This window comes from Squalius cephalus (assembly GCF_949319135.1).
Source record: "Squalius cephalus genome assembly, chromosome: 24".
In the NCBI taxonomy this organism is placed as follows: domain Eukaryota; kingdom Metazoa; phylum Chordata; class Actinopteri; order Cypriniformes; family Leuciscidae; genus Squalius; species Squalius cephalus.
The window spans coordinates 25,076,758-25,098,030 of record NC_137145.1 but is presented as its reverse complement, the minus strand read 5'-3'; the positions used below and the strand labels follow the sequence as shown (position 1 = coordinate 25,098,030).

The following is a 21,273-nucleotide window of genomic DNA, read 5'->3' as shown; positions in this document are numbered from 1 at the left end:
ACTCAAGAGCTTACAGTTCAAGTGCTGGCGGGGCTTACCCGTCCGATCCCTGCGAGAGCCCTCTCGGTCGAAAGGTTAAGCGTGGTTTTGCAAATACCTTCTCGTACCCTTCACTTTTTTGGGGGGTTAATTTCACATCATTTTAAAATTGCTGTCCTGTGCTTATATGGCTTTTTTTGGGGAGTACTCTGGGTTTGGGCCAAATTAGGAGCTCGGAACCCTATCCCGGATCACGCCAAATATGCATAAATTACTATATTCAAGGTGGCTGTGGATCAGGAGAGGAGAGGCATGGCGTGTAGGGTAGTAGCGCTACCTGGACATAAGCTGGGACCTAATCACCCCAGCTGGGTCGCCTAGGGGAGGGGGTCTGATTGTTGAAAGACCCGTAACCCCCCGTGATCCTAGGTTACATCACTGATGATATGTCCAGGTGCACCAGACGGTGTATCTAAAATCTTCTTTTCTGGAACAACCAGTGACTACCAGGAACAGTCTGGTTGACCACCAAGTACAGATTGGTGACAGCTGGAGAGACAGTGGACAGCCCGGAAAGACGGCACCGGGGGAGTGAGGGGTAGCATCCCAAGCTGCACCTTCTGAGAAGAAGGAACCCACAAAAGCTACGAATCGACCTACAGGAGATTTACCCCTAGGGATTCCCGAGAGGGGGGGCGGAAGAGAATCCCACAGGATGGATCAAAGGACGACGACATATGGCAATGAAAACATGACGATGACAATGGAATGTATATGTGGCAAGATATGCAAGAACCGACATGGCCTGCGGATCCACCAGGCCAAGATGAAGTGTATACAGAAGGAGGTAGAGTCACAGCGCACAGGAACTACACCTGGTGAGACGCAGGAGGAGCCAGGCCCGGAGTCACCCCACAGTGCCCGGAGCCTCCAGGTGATGCAACCACCTGATGCACACAGGACATCAGAACATCGTCGGGTGAAGTGGCCCCAAGCTAGCAAGGAGAAGGAGTGGCGCCAGTTTGATGAAGACGCAGATACCATCTTGGAGGCAACTGCCAAAGGGAGAGCTGATCGACACCTCAAAACGATGACTACAATCATCATCAGCCTAGATGCAGAGAGGTTTGGACTTGAGGAGAAGCGAGCAGCGAAGCCCCCTTATACCATGAACAACAGAGCAAGTAAAATCCATCAGCTCAGGCAGGAGCTGAAGACCTTAAGGCAGCAGTTCAAGGTTGCAAGCGAAGAGGAGAGGGGACCGCTTGCGGAGCTACGCAGCATAATCCGCAAAAAGCTGATGACCTTGAGGAGAGCGGAGTGGCATAGGAGGAGGAGGAAGGAGAGGTCCAGGAGGAGAGCTGCCTTTCTAGCGAACCCATTTGGATTCACGAAACAGCTGCAAGGACAGAAGCGCAGCGGCCAACTCACCTGCTCTAAAGCTGAGGTTGACCACCACAAGAAAGCAATCCTACAGTGATGAGTACAGAGAGCAAGACCTAGGCCCCTGCAGGTTCTTGATCAATCCACCTGCACCGGCTCTGGACTTTGACGGGAAAGAGCCCGGCTGGAAGGAGATCTAGGAGGTGGTTAGAAGGGCAAGGGCAAACTCCGCTCCAGGGCCCAGTGGAGTACCTTATAAGGTTTACAAGAACTGTCCAAGACTACTCCACAAACTCTGGAAGATCCTGAAGGTGATTTGAAGGAGGGGAAAGGTAGCAGACCAGTGGAGACAGGCAGAGGGTGTTTGGATCCCGAAGGAGAAGTCTCAGAAAATCAATCAGTTCCGGACCATCTCACTGCTGAGTGTTGAAGGAAAGATCTTCTTTAGCCTCATTTCCAGGCGACTGACAGACTACCTCCTGAAGAATTCCTATATTGATACATCAGTCCAGAAGGGAGGAATCCCAGAGGTATCTGGATGTCTGGAGCATACAGGTGTGGTCACTCAGCTTATCAGGGAAGCCAGGGAGAACAAGGGGGACCTGGCTGTGCTGTGGCCGGACCTCGCAAATGCCTATGGATCCATACCTCATAAGCTGGTCGAAGAGGCACTGAACCGGCATCACACCCCGAAGAAGTTCAGAGACCTCATCCTGGACTACTATGCCAACTTCCATCTGAGAGTCTCCTCCGGAACGACAACCTCAGAATGGCACAAGCTTGAGAAGGGGATCATCACTGGCTGTACAATCTCAGTCATCCTTTTTGCACTCGCCATGAACATGCTGGTGAAATCTGCGGAAATGCAGTGTAGGGGGCCCCTCTCTAAGTCTGGAGTTAGACAGCCACCCATCAGAGCCTTCATGGATGACCTGACAGTGACCACAACATCTGTCCCAGGCTGCAGGTGGATCCTGAACGGTCTTCAGGAGCTGATGTCCTGGGCTCGCATGAACTTCAAGCCGGCTAAGTCAAGGTCCCTCGTGCTGAAGAAAGGGAAGGTTACTGACAAGTTCCACTTCTCACTTGGCACCACCAAGATACCATCACTGACAGAGGAACCTGTGAAGAGCCTGGGGAAGGTGTTCAATTGCAGCCTCAGAGACGCAGGTTCCACAAAAGCGACCAACCAAGACCTGGAGACCTGGCTGGCCGTGGTGGACAAGTCTGGCCTTCCTGGCAAGTTCAAGGCCTGGATTTACCAGCACGGTATTCTCCCTCGGATCCTCTGGCCCCTCCTGGTGTATGAAGTCCCCATTTCAACGGTGGAAGGCTTTGAGATGAGGATCAGCAGGTTTCTGCGCAGGTGGCTGGGACTGCCTCGAAGCCTGAGCAGCATTGCTCTATATGGGCAGAACAACAAGCTGAAGCTTCCCATGAGCAGCCTGAGCGAGGAGTTCATGGTGACGCGGTCCAGGGAGGTCCTACAGTATCAGGAGTCCAGTGATCCAAAGGTTGCCCAGGCTGGGATTGAGGTCAGGACAGGGCGGAAGTGGAGGGCTGCCGTGGCAGTGGACGATGCAGAGTCAAGGCTACGGCAAAAGGTGTTGGTGGGCTCAGTGGCACAGGGGAGAGCTGGCCTGGGCAGCAGAAGAACTCCTCGCTACGACAAGGCTTAAGGGAAAGAGAGGAGGTCGCTGATCCTGGAGGAGGTGCGTGCAGGAGTTGAGGAGAAGCAAGCTTGCCAGGTGGCTGGGATGCGGCAACAGGGCGCCTGGACAAGATGGGAGCAAACAGCGGAGCGCAAAGTCACATGGACTGAGCTTTGGAAGGCTGAACCCTACAGGATAAAATTCCTGATCCAGGCGGTCTATGACGTGTTGCCAAGTCCATCCAACCTCTTCTCCTGGGGAAAGGTGGAGACACCAGCATGCCCCCTCTGCCAGAGGAGAGGAACATTGGAACACATCCTCAGCTGCTGTCCAAAAGCCGTGGGCGAAGGGCGTTACCGCTGACGGCATGACCAGGTCCTAAAAGCCGTAGCGGATTCTATCTGAGGGGAATTAGCCACAGCAAGAGCCTCCGCCCAGTGAAGACCACAGCTTTTGTCAGAGCTGGGGAGAAGTCAACACCAGCTGCCCGGGGCACCTCCTCTGGCCTGTTGGCAACGGCGCGAGACTGGGAGCTGTCAGTTGATCTGGGCAAGCAGCTGAAGTTCCCTGAAGCAGTTGCCATAACAACATTAAGGCCAGACATTGTGCTCACCTCAGAGGCCTCCAAGCAGGTAATTCTCTTGGAGCTCACAGTGCCTTGGGAGGACCGTATGGAGGAGGCCAATGAAAGAAAGAGGGCAAAGTACTCCCAGCTTGTGGAGGGTTGCCGGAGCAATGGGTGGCGGGCAATATGCCAACCCTTCGAAGTGGGATGTCGAGGGTTTGTGGGCCAATCCCTTTGCAGGGCCTACAAAATGCTTGGCATCACAGGAGCGAGCCAGCGAAGGGCCATCAAGTTGGTCACTGATGCTGCAGAAGTAGCATCAAGGTGGCTGTGGATCAGGAGAGGAGAGGCATGGCGTGTAGGGTAGTAGCGCTACCTGGACATAAGCTGGGACCTGATCACCCCGGCTGGGTCGCCTAGGGGAGGGGGTCTGATTGTTGAAAGACCCGAAACCCCCCGTGATCCTAGGTTACATCACTGATGATATGTCCAGGTGCACCAGACGGTGTATCTAAAATCTTATCTGATTTCATTTATGTGTGAACTCGTGAAATTTAAGTTTTATGTAACAAAGTTCGGGAGGAGCACGTTCAGGTAATCAACCAATCAGCACAAGAGGAAGCCAATATAAATATATTCTTCCTTCACCTCTGTCCAATGACAGTTTCACAGCATCCCTCCACCACCCCTTCACCTCACTTTTGGCTGGTTTTCTATCCCAGTCAAAACGACTGATGACTTCGCAACATTCTTCATAAACAAAACAACAACCATCAGTGGCCAACTCTCCACACCACAAACTGACAAACACATTAAAACAAATACACACTCTCTCTCCTCCCTCTCTCCACTCTCGGAGGCAGAAATTTCCAAACTTATCCTTCCAATCATCCTACTACCTGTCCGCTTGATCCTATCCCCTCTCACCTCCTTCAAGCCATTTCTTCTTCAGTTATACCTGCACTTACTCACATCATCAACACATCTCTTCACACTGGTACCTTTCCCACAGCATTTAAGCAAGCTCGGGTAACCCCACAGCTTAAGAAACCCACTCTAAATCCAGCACTTTTGGAAAACTATAGACCGATATCTCTTCTTCCATTCATTGCAAAGACAATTGAGTGAGTTGTGTTTAACCAACTCTCCATGTTTCTCGCACAGCAACCTCCTGGACAACAACCAATCTGGCTTCAAAAGCGGCTCCTCAACTGAGACTGCCCTGCTCTCAGTTTCTGGATGAAGAACCATCATCTTCAACTCAACTTTGCTAAAACAGAGCTGCTTGTATTCTCAGCCAACCCAACACTTCAGCACAACTTCTCCATTCAACTAGGTTCGTCAACCATAACTCCTTCCAGGTCAGCCAGGAATCTTGGAGTTGTGTTTGATGATCAGTTAAGTTTCACAGACCATATTACTCCAATGACCCAGTCCTGCAGATTTGCCTTATACAACATCAGGAAGATCAGAAGCTTCCTATCAGAGCAGGCCACACAACTCCTTGTCCAAGCGCTTGTTCTCTCCAGACTGGACTATTGTAATGCTCTCTTAGCGGGCCTTCCGGCATGCACTGTCAACCCTTTGCAACTGATCCAGAATGCAGCAGCGAGGGTGGTCTTCAACGAGCCGAAGAAGGCCCACGTCACACCTCTCTACATCAGTTTGCACTGGCTGCCAATACTGTACTGTATTGGCTCTGCACCAATATACCTAAACTCGCTAGTTCAGACGTATGCGCCCTCCAGAAGCTTGCATTCTGCAAGTGAACAACGTCTCGTGGTGCCATCCCAAAGAGGCACAAAATCACTCTCATGGACCTTTTTCTGGACTGTTCTCAATTCGAGCAGCTGAGTCTTTAGACATTTTCAAAAAATGTCTAAAGACACATCAGGCTGCTAGAAAAAGCCATTTTCAAAAAATGTCTAAAGACAGAACTTTTTCGTCTACACCTGACCAATTAATACTAGCACTTACCTTTTCTATTCTATTCAATACTATTCTATTTGTTTAGTTTTTCTGATAAAAAAATAAAAATAAAAATAAACCTTGCTATGTGTACTGTGTTAGACTAACTGAGACTTGTTAAAGCACTTGTACAGTATACTGTTGTCCTCTTGCTGGTCTGTTTGCTTCTATTGTTCTCCTCATTTGTAAATCGCTTTGGATAAAAACATCTGCTAAATGATTAAATGTTAATGTTAATGTAACTCGTTACAACCGAGGTCTGCAGAAGTGCATCTCTGAACACACAACAATCTCTGAAAATAGGTAGGGGCAGAATCTGATGTAAGCAACATGAAAGCATGGATCCATCCTGCCTTGTATCAGTGATTCAGGCTGTTGGTGGTGTAATGATGTTTTTTTTTTTTTTCTTGGCACACTTTGGGCCCCTTAGTACCAATTGAGCATCGTTTAAACACCACAGCAGTCCTGAGTATTGTTGCTGACCGTGTCCATCCCTTTATGACCACTACTTTCAGCAGGATAACACGCAATGTCACAAAGCTCAAATCATCTCAAACTGGTTTCTTGAAATGATGTTTTATTAACAAAGTTCGGGAGGAGCACGTTCAGATAATTAACACAAGTGGAGAGCACTCAGCAATCAATGATAAGAGGTATATATACACTCAGCAGTCTCACCTCAATCCATTGACAGTTTTGCAGCATCCCCCCACCACCCCTTCTCCACGCTTCCAGTCCTAAACACTTACATCCGGGGGGAGTACTCTGGGTTCGGGCCGAACTCCGAGCTCGGAGCCCTCCCTCCGGACAGCACGCCAAATACGCATTAAACTTTACCCCCTCAAATTGTATGTAAGTGTGAACTCGTGAACATGACAATAATATACTGAAACTGACTCCACAGTCTCTAGATCTCAATCCAATAGAGCAGCTTTGGGATTTGGTGGAACAGGAGATTCTCATCATGGATGTGCAGCCAACAAGCAGCACTCTTGATAAAAATAATATCACAACATTTATTTCCATCAAGAGGTGTATACATTTTTGGTCAAGATCTTGTATTGACAGTGCAAGAGTCCAGCACTCTATAAAGTCTCCTCCAGCACATCCCAAAGATTTTAAACTGTGAGAGGTGATGACTCAGAGGTGTCGAGTCATGTGTGAAAAATGATTCTTCATGCTCCCTCCAAACCATTCTTTCACAGTTTAAGCCTGATGAATCTTGACATTGTCATCATGGAATAAGACCATGATGTGTCTCCATGCTACATACTCCATCAATTAGGGTTAGAAGAACTGTTGCCAAACACATAACATGCTAGAAACATAGTAATAACTGCAATAATGAACTGATCGAATCCAGACAGCATTTTTTTATTTTTTATTTTTTATTTTATTTTTGATCACAAATACAGTAATATTGTGAAAAATACATTGTTAACAAACAGTTATTGTAATATATTTTAAAATGTAATTTATTCCTGTGATGAAACAAAATTCAGCTTTGAATTTTCAGCATCATTACTCCAGTCTTCAGTGTCACATGATCCAGAAATCATTCTTATATGATGATTTGATGATCAAGAAATATGTCTGATCTATGTTGAAAACAGTTGAGCTGCTTCATATTTGAGTGGAAATCATTTTTGATCAGTTGCATCTTTGTTTAATAAAAGTATTAATTTAAGAAAAAGCTTGATGAGCCCAATCTTTGGAACAGTAGTGTATGTACTGGGGTTCATGAAATGGAGTCTATTGTAACAGCAAAGTTAACATCATTTGGAGGCTGAAGACAGCTGCGATTCCTCAGATGTTCCTTTCGTAACCCTAACAGTCACCCAGAGTTTTGGCAGACATTGAGACATTACAATGATCACGCAACAAGCATTCTGCAATACAATATGAGTGAGACAGAACTAGACCGCAGTCTGACTCCAAACGTACCTTTCAAAAGGTCCAAATCCACGCAGGCCTATCTATCTATCCAGCTGTAAATCACTGAAAGGCTGAAAATAGTACGTAAATATAAAAACTCCAACACAGTGCCTTCTAATTTCCTTGTAGGTCTTTGTGTCACTTAAGTTATACTGCCATCTCTTGTACAGTTAGAGAATAGATTTCAGCAATGGCACATTCCTATTTAGCAAACTCATAGATTTCAAAAGCGATCCCAATCTGTAATGTGGGCTAACATGTTCAACCAGTTGCACAGCTGTTTTTACTTTTTAAATTTTAGTAGCTTTGTGTGTGTGTGTGTGTGTGTGTGTGTGTGTGTGTGTGTGTGTGTGTGTGTGTGTGTGTGTGTGTGTGTGTGTGTGAAGCAACTGCAGTTTAAATGTGATGTAATGTAGCAACTTTCTAATTATTAAAATGGATGGCTAAAGCAAAATCATAGTGAGTATGTGAAAAAAGAGATTTCAAAACATGGTATATATTGCGAACCTCTGCGCAATATTTTGAAATAGTGTGGAGTTGTTGATGGGTCTTTAAAAGGCTGGACAAAGGTTGAGGGTCAAAGTGCACTTGTGTTTTGTCATTCTTTCTGAATATTGCAGCTTTTGGGAGTGTCTAATTGTTTTATACATCAGAACTTAACACTTTAGCTGCAACACACACACACACACACACACACACACACACACACACACACACACACACACACACTTGTAAGAGGGTGGTTATTAAGTTTTACAAATGGGCAAAAGAAATTGTAAGGTCAAGATTAATTTAAATGTAAAGATTGCATGGAAGTTAGTCTAAAATACAATATATCATTGGGTTGTATTATATCATGACTTGAAAGATATGATTTGAAGTTATATTTACTATTTAATACCATAGCACAAATCTAATAAAACTGTAACATTGTACAATAAGGTTCCATTTGTTAACATGAACTAATAATGAACTGTACTTCTACATTAATCTTAGCTAATGTTAATCTCAACATTTACTAGTTAATGTACTGTGAACTAACATAACTATGAACATTTTTAAATATTATATTAAAAATATAATGCATATTGTTTATGTTTACCAAAAAATTATTGATTCTAAAGTGTTACCAATTAAAAGTATGACCTTAATTAAAGTTATTTAATTTGACTTTTCTATTATTATTTCTAATTATTTTATAATGCAAAACTTTAATTCAGTTTTTTTGTATATTTTTTATTTTATATTTTTATGTTGCTGTTTTTGCTCCACATTAATAATTTTAAAATATATTCAAATAGAAAACAAATATTTAAATATTACTATTTCACAATATTACTGTTTTTGATCAAATAAATGATGCCTTAATAAGCATAAGAAACATTTCTCAAAATTATTGACTGAGGAAATGTTACTATTATGATAACCCTATCAAATATGTAGGTTTGTGAAACATTTTGAAAGACTATATTAATCAAAAACAAATTTATCAAAATAAAGTGTGCAATATATTTCCAGACCTCTTCATTAAATTAATTTCCCATAAATCTCACACCCTGCACACAAATCTTTAAGGTAAATGAAATTAGAACAAAGAAACATCCCACTATTGACATCTAAGGCCACTGCGTCACTAATAATTCAAAAACTTCCTGTTCCGCCGACAAATTCAAACCTATGGGATTCATACCTATGGGTGTGTTCACGCATTCACTGCATTGACAGGCATTCCCAGAAAGTCCTTAGAAGAGGTGAGTTGGATCAAGTTACAGCACAACATTGTCATAACCTCCAGGAAAACACCTGACGGGGACTGTAGTTCTTCATTCTGTCCCGGGCTGTGACACTGCTATAGCCGTGGCCGTTTGGGAAGAGATATGTGACCCCTTCCTTGGTAAAGTCCACTGACACTGGATATAAGCAGACGACAGGTGAGTGAACTGTGAGAGTGTTCATGTGCCACTACAGTATTGTGTTTAAAGAGTTACGGTTACACTCTATTTTAAGGTGTCCGTGTTACAGTATAATTAAGTACTGAGTAATGTGAATTATATGTACTTACCATAGGGTTAGGAATACGGGTTGGTTTACTTGCATGTAATACTGCATTATTTATAGTTATTACTACAGTAACTACATGTAACGTGAAAAAAAAGTACTGTAAAATAGTGTTACCAGGTTAAATCAAGTTTGCTTATGAGAAGTATGCTTTTATATATGTTGCTGGCAGTTGCCTTCATGCAAAAGTGACTTACAAGAAAGTAGCCTATATGTGTTATGAAATTACCAGCTAAGGAACTAAGAAATTCAATTGAAAACATGCTAATGTTATGAATATACACAAGGGACTTCAAATCTTTATCTAAAATGAGTTCTGAATTGAATCAAACACACACTGTGGCTTTAAATTTCAAAGTTGCTTCAGCCATTGTTTGTTTGATTGCATTGGCAAAGCACTGCTGACTGACGTATTTACATACAGATGCACAGATCTTTTGTCAGTCAAAGCTGTTTGCATTTGTATCTGTGGTTTGTAGAGAGCGTGCTCTAACTTGAAAAACCACACCACTCCCTCAAACGCACAAATTCACTCAATGTTTCTGGTCGGACTGAGCAAGCAATGTGAAAGTACAACTCAAACAATCCTAAACACACAAGACCGCCAGTCTATTTTTTCCTCCAATGGCCTCAGGCTTTAGTGTTTTTAAAGCACGGCGTTTTGAAAGGGTCTGATTGCTAATAGCACATTAGCATGGACGCATCAGCTGCCTTCACTCAAATACCAGACACTAATAATGCTGACAAAAAAACGTGTTTGGACACAGTTGGAATTCATCTGAATAAATATCTTGAGAGGGATACAGCAGTCTTGACTTGAAAGTCTTCATGGCTTGAGTGTGTCATTAGTATATTTTAATGGTGCTTAAAAAAATGCATTCTTTCTTTGCAGATCGGGTTGGTGTGTTGAAATGAATGCAGGTCAGTCAAACTCTGTTGTTCTAATTGGTGCCGGAAAATCGTGCTCCAGGTGAGTAGTCATATACCCATATATATATTTGTTTTGCTCATGTTTTCATCATTCAAGTTTATTATTATTATTGGTTACACTTTAATTTCGATGGTCCACTTTAGACATTCTACTAACTATAAGTAACTTTGCAACTACATGTCAACTGACTCTCAATAGAGTATTAGAAGACTGTTAGGGTTAGGTGTTTCGGGTTTGGGTTGGTAGAATAGGTTGACACGTAGTCAACCTATGAATGTCTAAAGTGGAGAATCTAAACAAGTATCTTTCTTACTTTCTTGCTGATTTTTTTCTGGATTCAAAGGGCTCAGTTTTCCTCTTTACTGAACACCTACAACTGCTTTCTTAAAGACTCAACACACCTGCAGCTCACTGTCTATGAGGTAAAACATCATACTTGTATCTTTATGTAGATAATGCATTCATTACATTACTAAAGCTCAGTTAATACATGTGAGACAAGTTTGACCATTCTAGAGGGTATTTGAATGCACCATGTGGTTTTGCACCTGTGTGGACTTTGGGCCTATAATCATAATTTGCCATAAACTGTATTGTACTGCCCTCTGCTGGGACAGAACAGTATAGCATATCAGTAATAACCGTGTCATGTCTGCTTTTATAGAATGAAGGGAAGGTGACATTTGAAGGCATCCTTGGCATTTCCTGGGGTGTGAAGAAACCCATTCAGTTACAAATACAAGATGAGAAACCGATATTTACAAATGAGTCATCAGTCAAGTCACCAGACCCCTTGAGTCCACTCGGAAATAAAAGGTTTGTATTCTTTTTAAAAAAAATTACATTCCATTATTTATGTGTAAAAAGTAAAAACCAGCTGGTCTATTTAAAGGAATATTTCAGGTTCATTGAAGCCTGAACTCTTATCGACAATATCAGTGGCATGGAAAATTGACTCGTTCCTGTACTGTACAATGGATATCTATGGGGCCAGAGTTTAAATTTGGCATGAAACAGAAGTTGCAATAGTCTTTTCTTCTCTAATGTGCCGGATATCCGAGTGAAACTCAGACAAGAAAAACTTGATTTTGTCCGTGGGGAATTGATTGGATGGTTGTGGTTTGTGATTGGTGGATCTCATGTGAGTGACAGGTTGCTCCGCCCTCTCGTCAGTAAACACATCATCAGAGAAGAGGGAAGGGAAGAGATTTTGATTAAAGACTACGAGGCACATGAATTGAAAATGATTTATACTAAATACTGTAATATTTCATTAAAAAAAAATAAGAATTGTCAATTTTGAGTTCATGGTGACTTTAAAGACCCCATGAAACCAAGTGATGCTGTATTGATACATTTTCTACTGAAACAAAGATGGAGTGGGACATATCGAAAACATAATCTCTAGTCTTTAGTCTTAGTTTGCTTTTGGATTACATCATAAACATGCTTGTATGTGGAATTAGAGGAGGGACATTCTCATGCTAGAGAGCATTTGATTGAACAACATTTGGATAAGCATTTGATGAGTCATCAATATTGTTTGGTTTATTTCCAGAAAGAAAATGACTATAAACTTTAAAATATCAGCTAAAACATTACTCATATGTAAATGAGTATATGAATATAAATAAGTAGCCTACGTAATAATTTAAAATCCTTAAGGGATAGTTCACCCAAAAATGTAAATTTTTGTCATAATTTACTCACCCTCAAGTTGTTCCAAACCTGTACAAGTTTCTTTTTTTCTGTTAGATATTTTATTATTAGATATTTTAAAGAATTCTGGTAACTAGACCCCACTGATGGACCCCACTGACTTCCATAGTAGAAAAAAAAAAAAAAAATACTACAATGGGGTCCATCAACTGCCTGGTTACCAACATTCTTCAAAATATCTATTTTCAGTAGAAGAAAGAAATCATACAGGTTTGGAACAACTTGAGGGAGGGTAAATGATGACAGAATTAACACTTTTGAATGAAAATTACATGATAAAAATAAAGTCATTAAAAAAAAAAAAAAAAACTCTAATTACATGAATTAAGTTCAATCATAATTGAATCAGAATTTACAGGTTCACGGCACAATCTTGTAGTCCAGTTTTGAACAGAACAGAACTAACTAAACAATGAGTATATCTACAGTGGGAAGATAAGGTTTGAACATTTAAGTGTGAATAAAATGGGTGTGGCAAGATTATAACAGGAAGCCAGTGGACACAAAACAAACTTTCTGTCTTAGATGAGATTAAGCCATTTGTACAGTCTGAACATGACTAAATGACCTAGAAATCATTGTTAAAGACTTTGTCTTTTTATGCTTTCTCATTAGAGTATATGCTTGTGATTTAATAAAATGTTATGTCCCATTAGGGGTATGACACGATGGGGAGAATTTGATGATCTTCGTATTGATGAACTGGAGGAAGCTGAATCCACGAAACCTGAAAATCCTACTCAAGGTTACATTTCTTATACTTGTATTACAAGTACAGTCAGTATAGAGTGCACCCTTTTTCAGAGGCGCTGGTTCCGGAAGTATTTTTTTCCATTATTTTTTCCCTATAGGTATTTTAAAGTTTTCGTTAAAGAGTTGTAAGCCATGAACCAAGACAATCAGCTACGAAGTGAATCACAACTGGCTACAAACTTTGATTTGAAGCAGTATTTGAAATGCAAACAAAAATACAAGGGTACAAGACTGTGAACTTTACGGCTTTAGTGAGGGAAAGAACTACAATCCCATGAAGCATTGCAAACAGCATATTTTAATTAAAAACGATGGAGAAATATAAAATTACTCAATCACAAATGTTGAAACAATATATTTTAAGATTATTGCAAAATATGCTTAAATACTAATATTTAAGTATTTTGAGGGCGAATGGAGATCAATTCGATTAATCCATTTGCAGTGCTTCATGGGAGTGGGCGGAGCTAACAAGATCTTTTTCCGCATGTTGCCTTTTTCTATGGAGAAAACGAATGTTTTTACTTCGAGAACCCGACTGTTGCGCTCTATTCGATAACAGTGGAATTAGCACTATGGCAACATGTGTTTGTAAACACAGAAAATACATATAAAGAAAAACAGTATAATTACTTAATATCATGCAGTTTGATTTCTGCATTAAAAATGGCATTACTCCTTTAATTAACTAAATCTCTCTTTAAGGCTACATCCAATACGAGAGCAAGACTTTAGGGCCTTCACGGACTGTGCCTATCAGTGAAGAAAGTTCATATCTGACCCGAACCGTGAGTGATGCCTCGCTGGTGAAAATGAGGGTGAAAAGTAAGAAGATGGTAGAAAGTCAGAGGAACAGAAATAATCGCTTCTCCATCAATGGACACTTCTACAACTACAAGGTCTGTACCTTATCTACCATGACCAACATTGAAGCCAGATGTAAATTATCAATAATATTGTTAGTATTATATTGCTTGTTAGTATTATATTGCTTTGATAGGTATTTTATATAGTTTAACTTTATACATACATCTGTAAAAGTCCAAAGGGGAACATGTTTTGTGAACTTTGTAACTTTAAATTTGTACTTGTACTAGCATCTATCAACGTATTTCACCATGATTGTTGAGTTTTCTGTAAATCGTGCTATCGTGCTGTTATCAGAAATGTCCTACTTCCCACTTCTGAAATTGCAATTTCGAACTCATCGTATTCAAGTGCTTTGCTGTCGGAAAGAAAAGGAATCATGGAGGACGCCAGGTTTATTCTTGCCTATTTATTGAGGAAATCTCATTAAAGCCAGGTCAAAACATCAGGCACTGAGGTTGAATCAGTGTTGACAATGCAACATTGTTTCACCGTCTTGCCTTTTAACATGGGTGAAATAAGGTCTTGTATCAACATTGAATTAACATTGAATGCTTCATATAGTATATGTGGACTCATGAATATGCAAATTAGCCCCGCCTCCATGCAATCACACAAGCTCAGAATACCTCATCAACTTGGTCAACTTAACTGTAGAAAAAGCTGCACAATGGCAAGTGGAAATACTGGTTTAAATCAGCCATGTATGTTTGAACCAGAAACTGATTCAGAAGAAGTAGTGTAAGAGTTAATTACAGGCTCGTATAGTCCGTAAGTCAATGCATCAGAATGGTAATGCGTTTTATGTATTGCTCTATACAGCATTGGGCACATCACAGTAATGAATATGATTAGCCTTTTGCTTGACTACATTATTAAACATCTAATGCACAAACCATGTTCCCATTCGCCATCCCAGATTCAGACAGCTTCCTTCTAAAAATCATATCCTTAGAAACGCTTTGAACAACTTAGAACGTCAGTGGAGAAAGGCATTTAGTTTATCATAACATTGTAAAATACATCATATACATAATTCACCCACTATATTGCTAAATGTACCTGATTTTTCATATCAACAGAAAAATATACCAAGATAATGTCTCAGGTTACTTGACTGTAACCCTGTTCCCTGAAAAAGCGGGAATGAGATGCTGCGCTCATAGCACTATGGGAAAACATTTTTGTTTGACCAGTTGTGAGTGTGTGGCAAACACGCCAAGGAAGCTTGGGATGTCGACTCAAGGAGCATGAGCATCCAAGCTATAAAATCTGATGAATGTGTGCAGAGATGACCAGCCTGCCACATCACATATTTGTGGCAAGGGCATCCCTCATCCAGTGTGACATTGTTTGCTTGGTGGAGGTTACGACACCCATAGCAAATGAAGAATTGCTCTGACTTAAACCACTGGCTAGTGCAGTGAACATAAGTCTGAAGAGCACAGATTAGACACATTCGGTGAAGTTTCTCCTGCTTCTGTACTGAAAGGCGGAGGACAGAAGGCTTTAAGGGGCCACAGCTCGGGCCGGGGATTAAATATTGATTAAATAAGGTTCCTCCTGTTCGATAATATCCTTCCTCTATGTTTGGTTGAGGAGGGATTTTATCGCTGAGAACCAATGATCTGCAAACAAGGTGCTATCAATAAGAAGTAAGACCCTTTTTGACACACCTTGGCCAGGAGAGCGAACGGTGCAAATGCATACAGGCACAATCAGGACCATGTATGCGCCATTGCATCCAGACCCAGGGGAGCTGGGGGGCTCAGAGAGAAGTAAAGGGGACATTGCACTGTCTCTTGAGAGGTGAAGAGATCCACTTCTGCTTCGTAGAATCTTTCCCATATCTGTTTGACTATCTTGGAGTGAAGTTTGTGTTTGGGTCGGGTGAAATCAATGTTTTCTTCAAAGCAGCTGTATAGATGAACTAAATCAATACCTTTTTTAGAACAGAAATGAACCATCACAATGAACTTAAGCTGGACTATCAAAATACTTTCTTCTAGATCTGCTGTATAGCTGAAACAAACTTTGTTGCTTTATTTTCCTGTTATCAATGTAAAGCTGCTTTGAAACAATCTGTATATTGTAAAAAGCACTATACAAATAAAGGTGACTTGAATTGGAGTTTCCATTCTCCGTTTGTCACAGCCTGTCTAGATAATGAATCTGCTCCCACATTCAAATGTCCAGGAATGTAAATCGCCCTGAAGGACAGAAACTTGTCCCCAAAGCAGAACCATGTGGACACAGTTTAAGTAGACTACCGTAGTGTTGAGCACCTAGGATATTGTAGCCCCTTAACTGCTGGAGGAAGTCCTTCAGGGCCAGAAATACAGCCATCAATTTGAGACAATTGATGTGCCAATCGAGATGGCCACTCCAGATCCCTCGGGCTGGACGGCCATCTAAGACCGCTCCCCAGGTCGTACAGCATATTGCAATTACAACCCGCATCAAGAGTGGGAACCAGGGATAGGAACTGGGATCTGAGCCACATAGAACAGGTGACGATGCCCACGGCGCATAAACCTTAATTGCCTTTGAGGATCCGCCCTTGAATGAAATCCCCTGGCTTTGAGCCACAACTGAAACAGTCTTATGTGCAAAAGGCCAATAGCTATCACAATGGATGCAGCTGCCATAAGACCTACAAATCTTTGAAAGTGATGCAGAGTAATTTCCACAGTTACAGACACAGTTGTGCCCGCATGGTGACCGAGTCCCAGTACGTTGTCCTCTAGGCAGGAGAGAGAATGCATTTCTTGATGTTGAGTCACAACCCCAGATAAACCAGATGAGTGACAACATTCAGATGTCGAATCGCAGCAGAGCATGATCTGCATCCATGTATTTTGTGTATGTGCGGGGTGACAAGGCTAGGCCGAATGGAAGAACCCGATATTGGTAAGCTTTGCCCCTGAAAGCAAACCTCAGGAACTTCCTGTGTTGTCATAGAATTTCACGATCTCTATATAGGAGCCTGCCCTTGAAAATATGTGAGATGAGTATGAAGCACTTTAACAGTGAGCAATTCACAGTGCTCACACTCGCCATGCTCAAATGCAAGGGGAGCATACCCTTCCCCCAAATACTCAAAGCAAAAATCATGCGTCTCGAACTCTGGGATGGGCCCTTGACAAGCAGGCACGAATCGCCTAATTTTTCACACTTGAGAAATTTCTGCACACTGACAGCTGGAACTCTATCTCCTAACAAAGTGGATAGACAGAGAGAGTAGCACACACACACACACAATGCGGTCTCTGAAGACATAGAAACCTGAAGGCGCACCTGTTTCACATCCACACTGACGTGACTGGTTACAATATTATTTGTGACGTAGAGAACAAGAGTGATTTCAAACTGCGTTTCTGAGACATATATGAGTTTATATTTCACAATTCTGAGAAATTGAATATAGGATTTTGTATAGTGTTCCCTGCATCTCATTTGATTTATTCCATTCAGATGACTCTTCACAAAAACTATTTTTCTGTCAGGACCACTAAATATGATTGACAATTAGCATACAATTAGGATTGGCGGTATGGTTCTGTCCTGGGCAAGAACTCCCTGCGCACCCATGGATAAGAGCAGGGAGAGCAGCAATTAGGGTAAACCGAACAGAACCAACATGACTGTATTCCAGATATCATGAGTTCAAGATTTTAATGTACAACATATTTCGAGAATTTATTCTGATTCAAAGGGGAATCAGAATGCCAAACTGACTGACGAGAGGAGGAGCTGGGGATGGAGGAGGGTAATTAGCTCCAGAGAAACGCAACAGCTGCTGATAATACTAAAGGAGCTTATATATGTATACAGTGATAGGCGTCGTATTCCTAGACGTGGATCAGCTGAGAGTCAGCTGATGCGAGCTTGACTAACGTGACAGAACTGACGCTAAGCTTAATGTTTCTTAATGCAAATCTTTTTCTTTTCTTTTTTTTTAAGTAGCATTAACTACTGAATGCACCTTTAATGTGCTAATAACAAATTTAACTAATTGTATTGTAGTAAAAAATAAACCCAGTTAAATGACAGAATCAACCAAAAAAAAAAAAAAAGAAAAAAAAAGAGAGAGTGTAAATTTGAAGGGTCTTGTGAGCAGACCAACTATTTAAATGAAAAGTTCCCCCATTAATGAAGTCATTATTAATTCATCCGTATATACAAATTTCTTTCTTCTATGAATACAAAAGGGGAATATTGTACTTGTTTTGTGAGCCTTTTTATAGCATTCCGGTTTATTTTGTTTACGCAGACATCTATTTTCACGCCATCATATGGAGCAACCACAAATGTGCACATTACCAGCAAGATGACAACACAAGAAGTCATTACACAGCTGCTTCAGAAATTTAAAGTAGGTATTATTATTACTATTGACAATTCAATACATAACCCCCTTAACATTTTGCTAAGTAATTTCAGTCATTTTGTTGTACTTGACTCATGATATCCACCCTTAATTTTGATAGACAAATTCACAGATAACCTTTTTGTAATGCAGGTAGAAAACAGTCCAAATGAATTTGCTCTCTACTGCATTCATCAAAGTGGAGGTAATGTAGAATTATTAATTCAGTTTTATGTTTTCACCCTCAATTTATTCCAAAACATTAAAAAAAGCAATTCCCAAGGAACAAAATAGTTTTAACTCTTAATTTAAATCTTAATTTAGTTCTAATTGTGGCAGTAGTTTATTTTATAATTATATTATATAACCCCCCCTCCCCCTCCCTCCCTCCCCCCCAGTTTTCCAAGATTCTCTGTCCTAGAGTTTAGACTTTGCTGAAATTCACAGAATCACATTTCTGATTGTTAAATCCACTGTTGGTAGAGAAACGAAGGTTGAGCAGTTCAGACCTGCCACTGTGGGAACGTGTTCTACAGGGACCATCAAACAGCATTATGAAAATGTTCCTCATGGATGCAGACGAACAGGAAGTTAGCCTTGATGTAAGACTAGCTCTCCAGACATGACAGCAATTTGTATTTCATACTCAAATAAAGTTAAACTAATGTCCTGTTTCCACTGCTTTAACAGGTCGCTCAGTACCTCAATTTAGAGATGCCCATTTTGAGAGTAATTCTGCAGAAGCTGGAAGAGCAAGAGCATCAAGAAGAACAAAGAATAATTGCAAAGTAAGCAAAATAAAATGTGTTTTTGCCAATGACTTTAGTGTTGCCTGATAAGCTTACGTATGTTTTTTATCATACAGGTATAAAACGGAACGGAATCTTTTGTTGCAGTGCTTGAAAAAAATGATGCCGGTCAAAACCGAGACAACTGTATAAATGAAGTCTTGGTAATGGAAAACTGTTTTCCACATGAAGTCTCAGGGTACAAAGAGAAATGGAAAATAAGATGGAAACTGGAGTCTTCAGGACAGAAATCAGGACTGTGAGATGTTCAAAAGTGCATGTAGGCCATTTCAAACATGGCTTTAATGTTTGTGGTTGTAGTGTAAATATAATGTAAAATAGTTTTCACATAAATGTAATTACAATATTTATCATGCGAGAAACCAAATAAAATACTGGTATTTGATTTGCAGTTTATTTGTGGATTAATAGCTCTATTGCTATACTGTGGTTTGCTCTCAAGATTGTATTCTTGGAAATGTAAAAAAAAAAAAAAAAAAAAAAAAAAGGTTTACAAAATGACTTCATAAGTTCCAACTGGCTTACTGTAGAATTCTGGAAAACATCTGCCAGTGGCAGATTCTAAACTTAACCTTTCTTGGCAAAATGTATCACTTAAAATCACATATCATTTTGTCATTACATAATTTGTTTTCGAATAGTTTACATATAAATACTGATCTCACTTCACTATAAATTCTCACCATTTATAAAAAAGCTTAAATTTTTAGGTACTTAACAAAATATAAAATTCCTTTCAAAGGGAGCTTTTTTAATCCACATTATAAGTTTTTACAAAAGTACTCCATTCTACATAAGCTATATATCAGAAAAAAAAAAAAAATGTGTATGTCAAGAAAAAGAATGTGTGGTCTGGTCAACTATCCAAAAGTGCAAAACTGTGGCAACTTGGTGTCCATGTGAAATTCAAGAGGATCTTCTGCAGTTCATCTTCTGCACATCGTGGTCATCATTCATTTGGTTAAGGGTTACCTCAAACTTGCATGCCAGTTGCTAAAAAAAAAAAAAAAAAGTAAAAAATAAGACAAGTACAGTAAAGTACATTTTTGTTACACTGGCAACAATCAACTAAAAATGAAGTATATATGTAAAAAAAAAATAAAAAAGAAATTACCTTTTTTGCCATTCCACAAGCCTCAATATTTGCATCATCTGATTTGCGGCATTTTGTCTTTCCAATAGTGGCCTCTATTTTGTAGTTTATCACATTTGTTACCTGCACAGACACGTTCACTCACTGTTATTCAATGCTGATTAGAACACATAATATACACAGGAACAGTATAAAAATATGAAATCTGTACCTGAATGCGAGCCGATGTGATATTGATAAGTTTGAAGTATTTCTTTGCTTTGGACTTCATGTTGAATGCCTCTACAGCTTCTTTAGCAGCTTCTTGAACATCTTCACTCTCTGGGTTGGCGTCGTTCCAGCCACCGAGAAGCTCCACATTTCCTGTGAGACACGGAGAGGGAATATTAATGACAGCACTTGTTTTTTGTTTTTTTTGAAGAAATGTATTTGCATTGCATTGTTCACTTTATGTCAAATTATAGCCTATACATTTCACCAACAAAGATTGTTTTTTTGTTAATCCATTGCAATTATGATACCTTTTTTTTGATAGGAAATGTATTCTGTGAAGTACCATAATCGAAATTGAGACTTTTTATCTCGCAATTCTGACTTTTTCCCCTCATAATTACAAGTTTACATCTTGCATCTACGACGTAAGCTAATCTCTCAATAATAATTACACAGTAGCCTAGCTAGCCTATAAAAACTAGCTATAGTCTAGATATCCTATTTGATATGACAGTTCAAATTCTGATAGGCCTATTTAAAATATTCACATTTAATGCACACGACAATAAAAATAAAATAAAATAAAAACACGTTCAACATTTGAAATTGTGTAAATAACCCAATGTAGAACAATATGAGCTTACTTGCTACAACTATTTCTTCCTCCAAAGGCTGGTCAGTAGTGCTGGCGTGAAACACAGAGAGAAAAGACACGAGGAGTAGAAAGCAGACATCCATGGCTTCGGCTGCGTGCTCTCTGAGAGAATGACCCAGGGAGTGAGGAGAATCCTGCCATGTAGACACGGAATGCGTGACGCGTCCTGGTGCCGCACGCGCCCTATCCCGCCCGTGAGGGTGGAGTTCGTGTGACGCCCACTGATGTAATGAGCCTGAAAGGGTGAATCCACACAGACGGTGAGTCAAAGGAAACATTGTGTATGTATGTGTGTGTGTGTCTGTGTGTGTCTTTAGGTCAGAA

At 40.6% G+C, this 21,273-nt stretch overlaps 2 protein-coding genes across 2 annotated transcripts; one reads left to right on the top strand and one right to left on the bottom strand.

The window, feature by feature from the left end:
• The first annotated feature begins 9,153 nt into the window (after positions 1-9,153).
• rassf6 (Ras association domain family member 6) lies at positions 9,154-20,016 on the top strand. Its single transcript, XM_079861399.1, has 11 exons — positions 9,154-9,413; positions 10,433-10,510; positions 10,815-10,893; positions 11,136-11,287; positions 12,847-12,935; positions 13,649-13,842; positions 18,084-18,189; positions 18,337-18,384; positions 18,663-18,781; positions 18,870-18,967; positions 19,045-20,016. Exons 2-11 carry the CDS (start codon positions 10,452-10,454, stop codon positions 19,118-19,120), a joined length of 1,020 nt encoding a protein of 339 aa, XP_079717525.1. The 5' UTR covers positions 9,154-9,413; positions 10,433-10,451; the 3' UTR covers positions 19,121-20,016.
• LOC307152608 (cystatin-C) lies at positions 19,451-21,192 on the bottom strand. The gene is made up of 4 exons (XM_079861400.1): positions 20,939-21,192; positions 20,293-20,444; positions 20,103-20,204; positions 19,451-19,981 (listed from the first exon to the last, which is right to left on the bottom strand). The coding sequence occupies exons 1-4, from the start codon at positions 21,030-21,032 to the stop codon at positions 19,895-19,897; spliced, it is 435 nt and encodes a 144-aa protein (XP_079717526.1). The 5' UTR covers positions 21,033-21,192; the 3' UTR covers positions 19,451-19,894.
• Between the last annotated feature and the right edge of the window lie 81 nt (positions 21,193-21,273).